The 12776-nt window shown below is 42.3% G+C and overlaps 1 protein-coding gene across 1 annotated transcript in view; it reads left to right on the top strand.

Annotated features, from left to right (window-relative positions):
* LOC6549454 (calcitonin gene-related peptide type 1 receptor) overlaps positions 1–12140 on the top strand; it is a 30935-nt gene extending 18795 nt beyond the window's left edge. The window contains 10 exon segments of the mRNA XM_001975742.3: positions 1834–2050; positions 2472–2639; positions 4632–4738; positions 4814–4905; positions 6092–6218; positions 6282–6508; positions 6800–6976; positions 7290–7413; positions 10424–10552; positions 10848–12140. Coding sequence (XP_001975778.2) covers positions 1864–2050; positions 2472–2639; positions 4632–4738; positions 4814–4905; positions 6092–6218; positions 6282–6508; positions 6800–6976; positions 7290–7413; positions 10424–10552; positions 10848–11363 — 1854 coding nt within the window. The 5' untranslated portion in view covers positions 1834–1863 and the 3' untranslated portion in view covers positions 11364–12140.
* The last annotated feature ends 636 nt before the right edge of the window (positions 12141–12776 follow it).

Genomic DNA, 12776 nt, shown 5'->3' with positions numbered 1-12776 from the left:
AAAAAACAAATTTTTTTAATTTTTTTGTAACTTTTTTGATGCGATGATGTAGAAATTCAAGAAAGTTATGAAATGCCCCAAGGCTGAAGTTCTATACTCCATAACTCAACTTATATTAATCGGATTTTGAAGTGGCATACCTTTAAATGTTTCTGGCGCAATTCTCTAAATATCTGCATTCAAATTTAAAAAATTATTTTTTTTTAAATTTTTTGTAATTTTTTTGATGCGATGATGTAGAAATTCAAGAAAGTCAAGAAATGTGCCAAGGCTGAAGTTCTATACTCCATAACTCAACTTATATTAATCGGATTTTGAAGTGGCATACCTTAAAATGTTTCTGGCGCAATTCTCTAAATATCTGCATTCAAATTTAAAAATTTATTTTTTTTTTAATTTTTTGTAATTTTTTTGATGCGATGATGTAGAAATTCAAGAAAGTCAAGAAATGTGCCAAGGCTGAAGTTCTATACTCCATAACTCAACTTATATTAATCGGATTTTGAAGTGGCATACCTTAAAATGTTTCTGGCGCAATTCTCTAAAAAACTGCAATCTAATTAAAAAAAAAAATTTTTTTTTAATTTTTTTGTAATTTTTTTGATGCGATGATGTAGAAATTCAAGAAAGTTATGAAATGCCCCAAGGCTGAAGTTCTATACTCCATAACTCAACTTATATTAATCGGATTTTGAAGTGGCATACCTTAAAATGTTTCTGGCGCAATTCTCTAAATAACTGCAATCAAATTAAAAAAAAAAAATTTTTTTAATTTTTTTGTAATTTTTTTGATGCGATGATGTAGAAATTCAAGAAAGTCAAGAAATGTGCCAAGGCTGAAGTTCTATACTCCATAACTCAACTTATATTAATCGGATTTTGAAGTGGCATACCTTAAAATGTTTCTGGCGCAATTCTCTAAAAAACTGCAATCTAATTAAAAAAAAAAATTTTTTTTTAATTTTTTTGTAATTTTTTTGATGCGATGATGTAGAAATTCAAGAAAGTTATGAAATGCCCCAAGGCTGAAGTTCTATACTCCATAACTCAACTTATATTAATCGGATTTTGAAGTGGCATACCTTAAAATGTTTCTGGCGCAATTCTCTAAGGATCTGCATTCAAATTTAGAAATGTATTTTTTTTTAATTTTTTTGTATTTTTTTGATGATGTTGTAGAAATTCAATTCACCCACTACGAGCACGCGTTTGAACATTTTTTTGAATTTTTTACACAATTTCTAGCGATATTCCAGAAAATGTTGAAGTTTAACGGGTATCAGATAGTCGGGTATCTGATAGTCGGGGAACTCGACTATGGCCTTCTATCTTGTTTGTATTTGTTTTTCGATTACATACTTTATAATTATTTTATTATCTTCCTAATTAGAAAACGTTTTCTTTTTTTTGTATAGCCAAGTTAATATTTCACTACAGTATAACTCTTTATGCTTAATTACCAGCTGGCAGGTTTATTTCTTTTAGCTATAGTTCGTAATTAAAAAAAAGCAGCACTTATTGTAGACTTCTGCCTTTAATTAATAGCTGATGCAATCGCTTAAACTCAATTTAGTTACGCACGCAACCCACATCTTCTGTGTAAAAAATCAATGCATTCGACCATAAATAATTCCGTTGCAATCAGTGCAATAGTATTCAGTCCTGGAACTTTAATAGCGGCAAGCTGTTGGAAAACCAATTAAATTCCCTTTCAAATGGAGCGTAAAACGCAAAATACTTATGATGGGGCCGGCACACATTCGCACACACATTTATGAGCTCGGGAAAACCCATTTGATTGACTAACGAAACATATTTGCTACTTTATTTCAGCGGACGCAGTGCAGCAGTTCCACGACGGCCATGAGCGACCAGATTGGCAACCCCAATGCAACATTCAGCGGCAGCGGCAGCGGCAGTGGCAGTGGCACTGGAATCGGTGGCAGCAACGCCGCCGCCATTGCCGAAAGTGTGGCAGAGAGCGGTCCGGACTTCGATGCACTTCGGGCCGCCTGCGAAACGCGGCTAAATGCCAGCGGTCAACTGGCGGGTGAGTCGTGCACTGCGAGAAAACTTAATGTCATGCTTGCCACAGTTTTGTCACATTTTTTCACTACAACTGCTCACTCACTAGTAAAGTTTCCAATGAAATTGATTTAAATGTTGAAGTTTTTTATAGATGTTTATCTATTTATAAATTGTTATAAAATATTTTTTTTTACTCTGTTTCATTCGTCCGTATATTCGTCTACATTCTTATTTTTATGGCAATCATTTGCCTTAACTAAGGAAGACAAAAATTCAGAACGAAATTGTAGCACTAGGGAAATATAACCATTTCTGTTGTATTACTACATTTTTGCCGCGTGCTTCTGGCTCTGGCCAACTGCAATTTGGGCGTCCATTATGCACGAGTAACTTTAAATTGCTGACCTTCCCCTTTCCCTCTTCCTTGGCCGCTTGGCAAACAGGCTCCGGAGGACCAGGCGCAGAAGCAGGAGCAGGAGCAGGAGCAGGAGCAGGAGCTGGAACCCAGTGCGCCGGCACCTTTGATGGCTGGCTTTGTTGGCCGGATACGGCCGTTGGCACATCCGCCTACGAACTCTGCCCGGACTTCATCACGGGATTCGATCCGGCAAGTAAGTGCGCCGGGCAGGAGGTGAATTGTTTATTAAATTCCACAAAGCTACATCCGTTTCGGGGTCAGCTGGGATCTGCATATGACACGAAAAAAACATATACTTGTATATATGTTACTCTATCACATGTGTACTATATATAGGTTACATAGCATGCCAAAGGGAAATGTGTTTGCACGAGGCACTGCGATGGGTGGCTGGGTTATTTGGTAGATGGGGTGTGGGCTGTGGGGTGTGGCAGTCTACCCTCTAATTGGGCTCATCCCTGAACCCGTCGTTATATACACATAAATGGAACAGAAAATACGCTCGCAGCCAGGCCAAATCAATTGGAAACTTGTTATGTTTATGCTTTGATTTCGTGTCGTATGGAAGCATCAAATATTCACAAAACCACACGGGCTAAAGTCCTTGGCTCCTTGCAGCTCCCTGGGCCACTAAATTATCCAAAAGAGCTCGACAAAATGCCAAAATGTTTCGCCTGATTTGGCACAATTTGCCGGCATCTAACCGAAATCAAATGTAAGGCAGAAAACACAGCCAAATTGATTCAGGCTGCTGGGCAGGTTGAAGTCAAATATTTAAAGCAGCTAAAAAACAAAGCAAAGGGACTTAAACCGTATCATGTTTGTGAATTTTACATTTTTATTCATTAATCAGTGTACTTGGCAAGGTGTTGATGACGGTCGCAATAATATATCTAAAGAAGAAAGCCCTTTGAATAGTTTTGCCAACTCATTGTCGTATCATTAACATATCATAAATAAAAATGTCAAAGGTGACTTGAATAATTTCTCAGCTTTCAGCCACACTGTGTGTGTTTCATTTCATTTATAATTAGCAGATGAGTGCTATATAAATTAATCAACAGAATGGCCGAGCGCACAAAGAAAACTAATTAATTATGCTTGGCATTTAAAAACGAAGCCACGCTCTAGAAAATCATCATAAATGTGGATAAATATTTGAAGCAATTTATGGCATAAATCATGCGCTGCATGATAATTTGCATTAATGGTGTACAATATGTAGCCAGCCAACTTAAACCTCAATATCGTTTTGGCCATGACCAGGGCAACGAAAATAGCGAGAGTTGAATGACTTTTTTTTGTTATGACAGAGCGGAGAAAGCACGGCGAGCGTCAAGAAAGTGCTACTTTTGCTACATTTAGCTTGTGGTTAGCCTGGCGCCACCCCCTTTTTCATCCATTTTGTATTTTTTTCGGTTTTTTCTTGGCTTTGGGGGTCGCCGCCAGCTTGTACAAGATTATGTGCTTTGGCACTGCGCCGCCATTAACTTTTATGGCACTTCCGGTCGCCGGATGTCGATGTGGTGAGCTGTGGTCGAGAACTCCCTTACCCCGGCCACTTATCTGGCACACAGGGCGTATACGTGATTTTCTCCGTCTGCGTGCCAAACGGCGATAAATGGATTCTCGGCCAAAGATCATCGCTCGAAAAGAACGGAAAAGGCGGAAAAACGAACGACCTGATAAAACCCACCTTCGAAGTTCCCTGCACAAATTCTTCAGTAATTCTGTCGACAAGTGCCACTCCGCACTAAATTGTACTAAAAACTTAACCACAACCAATCGAAAGTTTTTGTCACGAACTTCGACAGAAGCCAAACAACAGAATGATTATGCAATTTCAAATAAATGTGCTTGCAATTCCAATGCGAATCGCAATTCTTTTGCGGTTAACTTGGTGGCAGATGCAATAAATAATGGTTAATTCGATTGAATGCTCAGGCCGACCGCAAAATGTAAATATGAGCCGGAATATTTATCCAGTAGTCAATCATAAAATCACACACATTTAGCAAGTGTAAATATTTGTGTGGTGCACAGGATGTCGGAATGATTGCTAGAAGAAGCGGAAAAGAATTAATCGTATATACAATATTTATCAAACAGGTGTAATAAACAGAGTAAACAGTGCGGTTAATTACTTTTGTATTTATCGCAAACTGACATGGCTTTAATTATGCAGGATATGCCCACAAGGAGTGCGGTCTCGATGGCGAGTGGTTCAAGCATCCGCTGACCAATAAAACGTGGTCCAACTACACAACCTGCGTTAATCTGGACGACCTCGAGGTAAGTTGATCCCACGAGCATGCACTATATCCTTTATGCTAATAATTAATCGGAACACAATGTATCTCCTTCCAGTGGAAGCACAACGTGAATCTGATCTACGAGGTTGGCTACGGCACCTCACTGCTGGCCATTCTGCTGTCGTTGGCCATATTGGGTTATTTCAAGTGAGTATGGCAAAGGGCCTTCCACTCCTTCGTCTTGGCCACAAGTTGACAGCTTCGTTGGGAGCCGGGTAAACCACTCAAGGGTAATGAGGCTCGCTGGTGATTATACTGCGACTTATATTACGACTTATGACGACTGGCGCCAAAGTGATATTTGCCGATGGATGGCAAACAAATGCGACAGTGGCTTAATCAACTGCCAACCTGAATGCTGGGCCCAAATGCTCATTACACTCATTGCACTCATTGCTCACTTAATGCGGCACAATTGACGCCGGAAATGGGAAAATACATTGTGTCCCCTTCGCCAGGCGACTCGAAGCAGGATATCGATTAATTTCCCAGTGCCTGCAGACCAATTAGTGCTTTGCGTTTGTTTATCGCACATTCGGATGGAGCTGGAGCTGGGGCTGGGGCTCCAGGATAAAGGATAATGGATGTGCGGACGGGGGATCTCATAGACAGAACTGTGTTTAAATTGTGTGCCAAAGGCAAATAAAATGGGGCCAGCAACGTGTGGGAATTCGGTGTGCCCTAAAAAAGTGAATAATTAAAAGTTTAATGGCTGAGCATCGTGACCAAATGAATGGAACACGCATTCCTCAAACAGCAGCCATGAAAACACCGGAATTTCAATTTAATTGTATAAAGGAAACTGAAGTGTCAATGCGGGGGAATTCCTATAAAATGGGCGAAAACTTTTTTAAACTAAAATTCTCATTTAATAATTGTGCTGCCCAAGCATAAGTCTTGAAAATAACTTTGCTAAAATATGAAAAAATAGTTTTTAGTTGAGACAACAGTTTACTAATACAATATAATCTAGGTACTTTTTCATTTTCAAAACTCAAGACATTATAAAGTAGCGAAGGGCATAACGCAAACAATCTACCATATTGAATTAAATTGCTGAGAAGGAATCAAATTAGATTCAGTTTGGCCAGATGTCAGCAATCAATGCAATTGAGCAAAGGAGAAACGAAAAATGGGAAAATAGGAAAATGAACTCTGGCCTTTTTGGTCGCAGGACTTTTTCTGCCTCTTACAGCCCTGTCCAAGCTGCCCCACGTGCCCCTGGCCGAATGCAAATGGAACCATGGACAAACTTGCAAATTTGCCCATAAAAACTTGCCACAAATTGCCGGCCAAGTAATTCGATTCGCATATTTGTCTTTCGATTGAACAGATCCCTGAAGTGCGCCCGCATCACGCTGCACATGAATCTGTTCGCCTCGTTCGCTGCCAATAACTCGTTGTGGCTGGCCTGGTACCTGCTGGTCATACCGAATTCGGAGCTACTGCATCACAGTCCGGTAAGTGGGCGAGTGCCTGGCGAATGCGTAATGGTGAATCAACCACGGCTTCCGATTTCCCAGATGCACTGCGTGGCCCTGCACATCACGATGCACTACTTCCTCCTCTCCAACTACTTCTGGATGCTCTGCGAGGGATTCTATCTGCACACCGTCCTGGTGGCCGCATTCATTTCCGAGAAGAAGCTGGTCAAATGGCTCATCGCCTTCGGCTGGGGCTCTCCGGCCATAGTCATATTCGTCTACAGCATGGCCCGCGGTCTGGACGGCTCGCCCGAGGACCATCGTCAGTAAGTGAATAATAAATAGCTGCACTCACACTCGAGAAAATTGGGAGTACCAACAGAGTACCCACAAAATGAAGGTATCAAAATGTGTTGCTTGGAGAGCCCACATATTCACACTATGATAATATGTTTACGATTACGATATTGAAACTGATTTAAGCCCCATCACAGATGGGTATCAAGATTTTCCTGTGTAGTCGAGCGATTCCGTCTGCCGGGCGCTTGGCCAAATGCTAATCAAATCAATCAGCAATTCACCCACTGACTCATCTCGCATTCCTCCACCACTTGCAGCTGCTGGATGGGCCAAACCAACTACGAAAACATTCTGGTGGTGCCCGTGTGTATCTCCATTTTCCTGAACCTGCTCTTCCTGTGCAACATTGTGCGCGTGGTCCTTTTGAAGCTGAATGCTCCGGCAAGTATCCAGGGCAGCTGCGGTCCATCGCGAACGATTTTGCAGGCATTTCGGTAAGTTAGTCCACCTGGCCCCCAAAAAACAAAAGAAAAGCAACTGACTGGGGAGACTGGAACACTTATAAGCGAGGCAGAGAACTCTCAACTGGCCCACGGGGCGAATGCGTAATTATATTTCGCATTTATGTTGTATTTAGAGTCTTGAGTCCCTGCAGCCATCAGCTCTTTTATTGTTTATTCGCTCTGCACTGGGAAGTTGGGTTCATTTTACATTTTGAATTACGCATACGCCGCGTTGACTTGCATGTTAATACACAGCTGAAAAACGAAACAAGGCATTATAATTCACCATCTCCGCCTGTTTTAGGGCCACCCTGCTGTTGGTTCCTCTGCTCGGCCTCCAGTACATCGTAACGCCCTTTCGTCCTGCACCCGGACATCCCTGGGAGAATACATACGAAATCATCTCGGCGTTTACGGCCTCGTTCCAAGTAAGTAAAATGTTTGCGTTTCTGTTCCCGTTTCATTTTTTCATTTTTTCCATTTAGTTTTTTTGTTACTCGCTTTTTCCGGCTTTTGTTTTTGCACGCTCTCATAAAATCACTTTACGACTGCGAGCTGGCTAAAAAGTTATGATGTTAGTTCGCCCCATGGTGCCATCCACCAGTGGGCATGCAAATAAGCCAGAATTACTGGAATACCAAATACCAGGGCGAGCTCATTAGATCGGGTCGCTCTAGCAAATCAATAACGAGATACACGCCATGCGAAATTCCCGGCATTGGCATTTCACTTGATCTTAGTTTATTAAATTGCTGGCCGAGATTGGAGCGGAGTTCCCCCTAGAAAAATGTAGCAAGTTGAGCATGAAATGCACTCTCGCACACAGGAACTCGTAAAAGCAACTCGAGCTTGTCGCTCTGCCAAGTCAGTCCCGATAGACCAGCATTTACACTTGGTTAACATATATTTCTTGGCCGCAACTTAAAGACAACGACGGGCAACTTCATCCTGGCTGCGTTTCCTTCTTGTTTGTTGACAACCCCAGGAATCTTTTGGTTCAGCTCTTTAGTTCGCTGCTAAAATAACTTGCATTTATTTGCTTGTTTTTGTGCACGAAATGGTTTTACACCACAGGCTATCTACAGCCTGTTTCCATGGAGGCAGAGGTGCATAAAAGTATCTATTCGTTCGATCTACAGCCAACTCAATCGCTTCACAAAGGCAGCCCAGCTAGACAATTTCAAAGAGCCCATTGAATTCACGAGCAGCCAGCAGCCCTAAAACAACAGGGAAATCCATTATCTGGCGAGTAAACATAAAATCATCTGGGGTGCCACTAAGCTGCAGTTGAGCTCTTTGCTATTTTCCATAACTCGGCGACCAGCAACCAACAATGTCACCTCGGTCTGAGCCTCTTCATCATTGCCAATCGATTGATGAAATCTTTTATTCGAGAGCTGAAAGTTTAAAGGCAGTCGCCGGGCTTGCCAGCCAGTTTACTTTGCAGTTTCCTCTTGTTTATTTATTCAGTTGTTTTATTGCCTTGTTTTCCGTTGGCTTATTTGGCAAAGTTTTCCCGCTAAACTCAGTGGTTGCATATAATTTGGATTTATTGTGGCCACCGTGCTGATGATGTCGGCAGTCGTAAAGGATTCTCCGTTTTAAGCTCCGGAAAGAGTATCAAATCATTTTTGAGTCGGGTGCCGGGGGATTTGTATACGAGGGACATGGTAAGGACCGAAACTACTTAGCCAAAGACGAGAATTTATATGCATGTAAATGTGTTTATTTGGTTGTTTTGGTGCCCAAATGCGAAACTTGCTGCAATTGGCATTTGTCCGCTTGCGAGTTTTCCGCTTTTCCGCAGAGATTTTCCTCTGCTTTCCCCCTAGAGCTTATGCACATTTGTATTTAGCAGATGTGTGGACTAAGCACGTTCCACTTTAATTGAATTAAAAACTTTCGCCTGGCAGAAAGTTAAAGTCCAAAACAAACGTCAGATGTCAACCGAATCGTTATATAAAATTCGCTTGGCATGCTCTTGACTTCTTGCCAAATATTTTAAATCAACTAATTGGCTTACTTAAGCTTCTTATTAAACAGGCTTTGTGGAAATCAAATAAAATTCAGTGCTATAATAATAAACTTCTGTGTGTAATTAAGCTAGGGAATAAAGTAAACTTTAGAAAAACGCATAAAGTCCGCTGAAAAAACATTAATCCACCTCAAACTTTATTCGGCTAGCACTTAATGGCTCAAACTGGCAGACAAAGAAAGATAGTTCATCCGGAAGCTTTATAAATGGGGCAACAGAAAGGAGGAAGGCAAAAAGGAAAAAGGGCAGCAAAATAAATGAAAACATTTAATAAACCCAGATCGTGGTTATATTTTGGTACATGTAGTACATGTTGGTCATCCGTTCTGTGGTTACTAACTAAAACTGCTAGAAAGAAAACAGGAACAATGTACGCAGCGTCAGCAATACACAAATAAGTAAATAACTTTAGAAAAATATGAACTTTTCTCTAGCAAAACAAAACATTTGACCCCGCTCCGCACAGAAAAAGATAAAAATGCATTTTTAGAGGGTTACATAGAGGAAGAGAATTTTATTCTAAAATGTTCAGTACGATACACTTTGACATACAGATACAGATACAGATACACTTTGGGTAAGGATAGAGTCTACCAATTCAAGTGGAGACAATCAATTCTAGTCCTGAAAGAAGTGGTTCATTTGCAATCAAACAACAAATGTCTTCAATGCAATATGCTGTGAGAGGTTATAAAACCCCATTTTGATTATGGAAAGGCAGCCAGAAACAGAGGAGTAAATGTATGCCAACTGTGGCTGATTGAGTCCATGATGGGTCTCCGTGAGTAGTGGCAATCAAAAGAATCCCCGTTCCGAAGTGCTAACCAGAAATCCAGGCGGCAGTCAATGCACGTACCCAACCATACATTAAATATTTACATATATATATGGCCCCCGCAAACGCCGCTTGCAACAATCAGGCAGAAAGTGGCAGGACAAATGTCAAACAGTGGGCTCGCATCGGAGTGGAGGAGCCGACGAAGGACTCACGGCCCGTTGAAGTGGCCGTCTGACAGGCGAAATGAATACTGGGCCATTTCGGTGGCAGGACGGTGGAATAGCCAAGGAACAAGCAAAATTCTATTATGTATTGTATTAGGAGCGACTCGGGACAAACAAGAAAATAGAGCTATACAAAATGGGGAGTGTCGCCTACAGCCATACCCTGGAAAGTTTATTATCTGTGCCTTTGACCCTATAAGGTGTATACATTCTGTCCGCCGGTCTGTCTATCTGTCCGTCCGTATAAACCTTGAGATCTCGAGATAGCCAGATACCGGGAATACCCGACTGCAGGGTACAAAAGGGACGAAGGCGATAGGCGCTGCCATAAGGACAACTGCGATAAGCCGCGATGATAATTTGGCCAGCCTGCTCATCCCAGTTCCATTCTATTTTTGCAGGGTCTGTGCGTGGCCACTTTGTTCTGTTTTTGCAACGGCGAGGTGATTGCCCAAATGAAGCGCAAGTGGCGGATGATGTGCTTCAGCAACCGACCGCGGACCAATTCCTACACAGCCACTCAGGTCTCGGTAAGATTTGTACTAAAGCTTCACATGCTTTTCCCCATCCTTTCTCTGTGCTAATATTGTACCACGGGTTACGGCGCGTATGAGTAATGCAGCAGCAGTAGCACACTTAAGCACTCACAGTTTATTGGCCTATAGAACCGAATTAATCGCATGCAACAAACACTAAGAAAAACATAAGCTAAAATGAAATAGAGCAGTAAAAGCAAAAGATACATGAGACAGTTACAGAAACCGACGCACCGTTGCCAACTGGCCAACCACCATGATAGCAAATTCTCAGTTCTTTTGATTGTAGTTCGTGCGCTGCGGACCGCCACTGCCAGGAGAGGAGAAGGTATGACTAAAGGACATGTCGGCCAAGCGACGCGCCTCCGCAGGACCCCAACACCACCATCCCCACCACCAGAGTCACCAGAGCCACCAGTTGTCCTCGGAGCAGCAGAGAGCTCGCAGCCAGAGCCTGGCGAGCTCGTCGTCCTTCCTGGACGGCTGGCGCGACCGGTTGCCGTTCCGGAAACGCCGTCAGACCATCGACCACTCGCGCCAGAGCCAGCCACTCATGGAGGAGGGCGGAGAGGCCGCTGGCCAGGCCAAATCCGCGCCAGGTGCCGTCGACAGGCCGACATTGATGACGACCATTGCAGAAGATGTTGCTGAGGCAGGAGCGGCAGCAACTTCGCACGCAGCAGCAACATCCGCAGCAGGAGCAGGAGCAAATGGGGCGGAGGAGGGCCATCCGAATGGCATGGGCACTGTCATAGTTCGCATGGAGAGAGCCGGCCAACAGCACATGGCCGATGAGGCACTTTAGGTTTAGCTCTCGAGTCACACAACATCTCATAGTCTAAGCCACAGTTATACCAAAACCAAAAGCAGGTCAAGAACCCAAAAAACCAAACCCCACCAAAAGCTACAGCCCATTGAATCCAGTTAGTATCGCCAGGCATGTTCCTGAATTACCTTGAGTTTTTAAAATAATCGAACGGGTGTCTATTGTCATTTCACATTAAATTTGTGAGGCACAGCTTTTAGTTGCTTGTGCCATTGTTGTTAAATGTTCAGAGGCACTGCCGTTAAAAACTCGCGGCTAAAACCTTAAAAGTAACGATTTCATTAACTAAATTTGCATTTCTCCTACATTTTTGTATTGCATATTTTATAGTCTATTTTGAGGCACCCGAGATATTGCTACGAATCCTTCGGAGAACTTCAAGGCACCCAGAATAAGTTCCTTGGCCAGCAAGGCAGATGTATATTTTGCCACAATTTGCGCCATGCTAAATGTTAAGTTTCAATAGTATAAACCGCAGTTCTCCTTGGTTTCCTTAGAATGCGAAAAGCGAAATGCGAAATTCGGAATAAATTTCAGCCTTTTGCCGGCAACGGACCCACTTGAATGAGAACATATTTATTGTACCTATGAATGTAAGAATTTACGTGGATATTAAATATCATTGTTGTCTTAAGTGTTAAGTGTATCCTAGGACTAGTGCCCCACTCCCTGCCCCCAATATATATATCTCTCTCTCTCTGTGGTAAGCTGAGCTTTCTGGCAATCGCTTTTAGTGTGTCTATGAATGTACGCAAATGTAATAAAATTTTAATTATATCTACGTATGCTATGCATTTCCGAGTTCCTCTGGCTCTGCTCTCCTCTGCCAATTAGTCAACTTTCAGTTTGTTTAATGTATCTGGGGCTGGGTGGGTCTGTCAACAGCAGCAACAACCTCATACCAGTGCGGACCTAATGCCCATTTAATGAATGCCATTTGAAGTTAGCCCTGCTCCGCTGCGTGCCCATGGACGTTGGCCAGGTTATCCAGCCTGGTGATGAAAGCACAACAGGTGCTTCCGAATTCCATTTGAGGCAAACCTGTTTGTGCCACAACATGAAGCCTAATTTATATTGGTGTCCAACGAGAGTTGCTGGGCTTCACTAAAAACAATGCTGAACTATTTTGAATTGGCACAATAGAGAGGTGGGCCATGGTGGGTGCTAAGTTGGTAACTACGGGTGAGTAATACGGTTTGCACATTCACAGTGGAAGTTCCAGCTAAATACACGATTTCCATAGGATTCTTGCTCAATTGTAGCTCATTTTGTTCTTTGAAATATGTAATTTAAAGCACCGTCAGTATAGTAAATTCAAATACTATTAATATTCAGATTCATAAGTCTCTAAATAAAGTTTTATATAAATGAATGGTATTTTCCCTTGCCTTT

The sequence above is a fragment of the Drosophila erecta genome, unplaced genomic scaffold, assembly GCF_003286155.1.
Source record: "Drosophila erecta strain 14021-0224.00,06,07 unplaced genomic scaffold, DereRS2 tig00000092-arrow-pilon, whole genome shotgun sequence".
NCBI lineage: Eukaryota > Metazoa > Arthropoda > Insecta > Diptera > Drosophilidae > Drosophila > Drosophila erecta.
Note: the sequence above shows the minus strand (reverse complement) of the source record. Positions and strands in the feature narration are given on the sequence as shown.